We start from the raw sequence: 4,957 nt of genomic DNA on the forward strand, positions 1-4,957 counted from the left end.
TGTAGAAGAGTTTATTCCTGATGTTTCACCAGCATCTGTGGCTGGCATCTTCAGATGATTCTCTGAAGATGCCAGCCACAGATGCTGGCGAAACATCAGGAAGAATCTCTTCTAGAACATGGCCACATAGCCTGAAAAACCCACAAAAAACTATGGATGCCGGCCATAAAAGCCTTCGACTTCACATTATTCAGACAGTTCCCTGCCCTCAGGCTTACAATCTAAAAAGACTTGACACAAATGGACAAGGGAATGGCGGTGGGGAAGGCAGTGGGGAAGGGGATCAAGTCCAGTGGTTCTTCTCTGCCTCTGAGGCCTGGATTTCTGCTTCTCTGTTGACCACTTGGTGTTCTCCCTTCAAGGTGGAGATGGACCGGAGGATGATGATGGAGGAGATTCATATACAACATTGCTTGAAAGAGCTGCGTATGAAGCGGATGAAGGGCAGAGAACAAACACCGACCCTCAAGAGGGGGAAAACCCCACTTTCCACGAAGCAACTCACACAGGGGAGAGACCGTTCAAATGCCTCGAGTGCGGGAAGAGTTTCGTTCAGAAGACCCACCTCACCCGCCATCACGCAATTCACACTGGGGAGAAACCCTTTAAATGCCTGGAGTGTGGGAAAGCTTTCAGTCAGAAGTCGCACCTCGCCAGTCACCAAGCGACTCACACCGGGGAGAAGCCGTTCCAGTGCCTGGAGTGTGGTAAAGGTTTCAGTCAAAAGACCCACCTCACCCGTCACCAGACAACTCACACGGGGGTAAAGCCGTTCGTGTGCTGGGAGTGCGGAAAGGGTTTTAGCCAGAAGACACACCTCACGGCTCATGAAGCCACTCACACAGGGGAGAAGCCGTTCAAATGCCTTGAGTGCGGGAAGGGCTTCAGTTGGACGACGGACCTCATTTCCCATCAAGCGACGCATGCAAGTGAGAAGCCTTTCGTATGCTTGGAGTGCGGGAGAGGTTTTAGTCAGAAGAAAAACCTCACGTCCCATGAGGCCACACACACTGGCATCAAGCCCTTTCAGTGCCTGGAGTGCGGGAAGAGCTTCAGCTGGAAGTTGAACCTCAACCGTCACCTCGCGACCCACACGGGCGAGAAACCGTTTCTGTGCCTCGAGTGCGGGAAGAGCTTCAGCTGCACGACGGATCTCCTTCGCCACCAGGCGACCCACACAGGGGAGAAGCCCTTCAAATGCCTTGAATGCGGGAAGGGCTTTGGTTGGAAAAGCAGCCTGCGCTCCCATGAGGCAACACACACTGGGGAGAAGCCGTTCAAATGCTGGGAGTGTGGGAAGAGTTTCAGCCAGAAGTCGCACCTCACTGCTCATCAAGTCACTCACACCGGGGAGAAGCCGTTTCAGTGCCTCGAGTGCGGGAAAGGTTTCAGTCAGAAGTCACACCTCGCCTCTCACCAAGCGACCCACACGGGAGAGAAGCCATTCCAGTGCCTCGAATGTGGGAAGAGCTTCAGTTGGAAGCTGAACCTCACGCGCCACCAAGCCACTCACACGGGGGAGAAGCCGTTCAAATGTCTTGAGTGCGGGAAGAAGTTCAGCTGGAAGACAGACCTCATCCGCCACCATTCAACTCACACTGGGGAGAAACCCTTTAAATGCCAAGAGTGTGGAAAGTGTTTCAGTCAGAAGATAAACCTCACTCATCATCAAGCCACTCACACAGGGGATAAGCCGTTCAAATGCCTCGAGTGCGGAAAGTGTTTTATCTGCACAACGGATCTCATCCGCCATCAGACCACACACACAGGAGAAAAACCATATAAATGCCTGGAGTGTGGGAAATGTTTCAGTCAGAAGGTAAACTTCACTCATCATCAGGCAACTCACAAACGGGAAAAATCGAATAAAGGGCCCTAAAGATGGAACAGGTTTTATTCAAAAGACAGATTTCCGCCATCATCAGCTCAACTCATCCAGGGGAGAAGACATTTAAATGCTTGGAGCATGGGGAAGATTTCAGTCCAAAGAAATGTCTTATTATCTATCAATTCATACTATCAAACTATATTATTTCTACAGTGTAGATACACTATCAGACTTTGAATGGGCAGAGTTTGATGCAGTTTGACACCATTTTAAATGCTGTAGTGCCATCCTGGGAAATCCTAGGATTTGTTGTTTGGCAAGGTCCCAAAAGTGCTGGTGCCTTGCAAAACAACATATCCCAGATCTGTGGGAAAGCACCAAGCGCCATATGTTATGACAATATCCATACATTCAAGATTCCAGCAAGAAAATTATGAAGGGGAAAAAAGAGGAAAAAGTGTCCAGTGGAAAAAAATATTGAAATCATGTAAATTGCAGAATCCACATGAGGAGAAACCATATAAATGCTTAGAATGTAGAAAGAGCTTCAAGGAGAGTGAATATAGTTTTTCTTATTAAAGAAAACGACACTGAGAAACCATACAAATGTACAGAATGTGGAAAGAGGTTCTGTGATAGTGTATCTCACACTAAACACCCTTAAACCCACATAGGATAAACTATATACAGTACAACCAATGTATCCATGAGGGATATATTCCCAGACTTACCATAGAAACATAAAATTGCGGATAGCAGTGAACCCTATTGAAATGAGCAACTTTTGGCTGATGTTGACCATAGAGTTGTACTGGAGGACCTAGAGATTCATAGCGAGAGCACCTTTCTAGGCATTTCTAGGTCCTCCCAAATGATTATGGTCAACTTCTGCTGGAAGCGTACCATTGAATTGTGCTGGAGGACCTAGAAATGCCTAGAGAGGGCATTCGGGGGTATGCAGGTAAGTGAAACGATGGGGATCGGTCCCACGGATACCAGGATTGTACTGTAAAGCCCTGAAATGTGGCAAGAGCTTCTATGAGAAGGGGGGAATCTATGTTCCTTATAATGCCTAGATGGGTGTTCTGTCAAGGAATCTCTAGGTCCTCCAGAGCAACTCTAAGGAATCCACACCAGGAGACATGGCAAGAGATTAAGTCAGCATGGACATCTGTGTAGACATTAAAGTACCCACATGGGGCAGTAAAAGAGTATAAATGTATGGAATGTGCTAAGTGCATCAATGATGCAAATGAACTATCATCACAGGGGACAGACATTATATATGCATTGAATATGGGAAAGATTTGAAAGCACAAAAGAGCCCACAAAGCAGACAAGCCACATAAATATTTGCAGTATGGAATTTGCTCTAGAGTACAGAATATTGACTAACCATCCAATATCTCACTCAGGGTGACAAAATAATATTTAGATATGGAATGTATTAATATAATATAATATGCACAATGCATAATTGAGCTTCAGTCTGAGAACTTGGTTAGAACTCGACTTGGTTTTGCATTTGCTGCTTTTGGGATGAGAAATTTCATTAAAATGTGCTTCTCAAATAAAATGTTGCATGGAACTAAGCAAAAAATAAAATAAATAGTAAACAGTTCTGGTCACAAGTGTCAGTTCAGTTCTGTCCAAATGTGTTGTTGAATCATAGAGGTGGAAGAGTATTTACTGCAGAGAGCAGCAAACATCTGTATTTCTCCCAGCCTCCTTCGCCATCCTCCCAGTGCTGATGCTGCTTAAAAAAATCCAGCTCTCTGGGAAGAGAAGAAGGAAGAAGTTGGGCTCAGCAGGTGTAAAAAGACTGTAAAAAGGAGCTTCTTTGTCAGGTATTGTACAAGTTAGCCCTCCAGTCCACAGACTCAACTGCCCATGGCTTGAAAAGAACAATTTATTCCAAAGATATACTTTGATTTTGCAAATTCAAACAAAAATCGTATCACAGAGTGGTACTTTTATTGGCCAACCAAAATGTATAATATACTTGTTGCAAGCTTTTGAGGCAAGATACTGAATGGGAGAAAACAAATGTTTTTTTATTTTGCTAGTTTAGATAATGGACACAATTTTACTACACCACAGGATTTGATGGGCCTTGACCATTGACAGATTTTGGTACCCACAAGGGGTCCAGGAAGCAAACCCAGCAGGTACTAAGGAACACTGTTGTCATCATCATCATCACCACTTGTATATTATGGGACTTGAGCATCCATGGATTTTGCTATCCAGGGGGGCTCATGTCTAGAGCAAGAATTCAAAGAATAAGAGAAACTAATGGAATAGAGGGCACACTTAACAAATTTGCAGATGGCATCAAGCTTGCTCCCTCCTCAATATGACATCCCTTCAAATATTTAAACAGGACTATCATATCACCTCTTAACCTTCTCTTCTCCAGGCTAAACATCCCCAGCTCCCTGAGTCGTTCCTCATAGGGCATGGTTTCCAGGCCCTTCACCATTTTAGTTGACCTCTTTTGGACACGCTCCAGTTTCTCATCCTTCAGTTGTGCCCAGAACTGGGGCCTGACCAATAGAGTGGCACTATTACTTCCCTTGAACTAGACACTATACCTCTATTGATGCAGCCTAAACGCATTGGCCTTTTTTGCTGCCACATCACATTGCTGATTCATGTTCAACCTGCAATCTACTAGGACTCCTAGATCCCTTTCACACATATAGGTCTCCAGGTGAATTTGATTAATATATTCTCTCTAGGAATAGAATATATTCTCTCCAGGTCCCAATAAGTCTCTGTCACTGCTTCCTCATAAAGAATTTCCTGGTTCTGATCCAGAAAATGGGACTTGCCCAGCGCCACCCAAAAGGTTCCCATGGCTGAGCGGGATTCAAATTGTGGTCCCATCATAGTCTAACACTCCAAACCACTACGCCAGCACGGTTTTGTGTATAGCCAGCTCTAAATTGACACAACTGGCCTCGTCCACCCAGTGTTGGCTTTAAAAGGGCCTCTTCCTTGCCATTTACAGCTGACTCTTATCAATGGCCTAAACAACAGTCTTAGACAACCATGTTGTAAGTGATCGCTCACAGAACATCTCCTTCCTAAAAAGGCTGTCTTGGGCCTGGCTTCTGTTGTGGTATT

The 4,957-nt window shown here is 45.2% G+C and overlaps 1 protein-coding gene across 1 annotated transcript; it reads left to right on the forward strand.

Moving 5' to 3' along the window:
* Positions 1-314: 314 nt before the first annotated feature.
* Positions 315-3,442, forward strand: LOC121917944 (gastrula zinc finger protein XlCGF57.1-like; the record flags this gene model as incomplete). Its single annotated transcript, XM_042444061.1, has 1 exon — positions 315-3,442. A coding segment is annotated over one exon (1,565 nt), but the record flags the coding sequence as incomplete, so codon positions are not given.
* Between the last annotated feature and the right edge of the window lie 1,515 nt (positions 3,443-4,957).

This window comes from Sceloporus undulatus, unplaced genomic scaffold (genome assembly GCF_019175285.1).
Source record: "Sceloporus undulatus isolate JIND9_A2432 ecotype Alabama unplaced genomic scaffold, SceUnd_v1.1 scaffold_1968, whole genome shotgun sequence".
Taxonomy (NCBI): Eukaryota; Metazoa; Chordata; class Lepidosauria; order Squamata; family Phrynosomatidae; genus Sceloporus; species Sceloporus undulatus.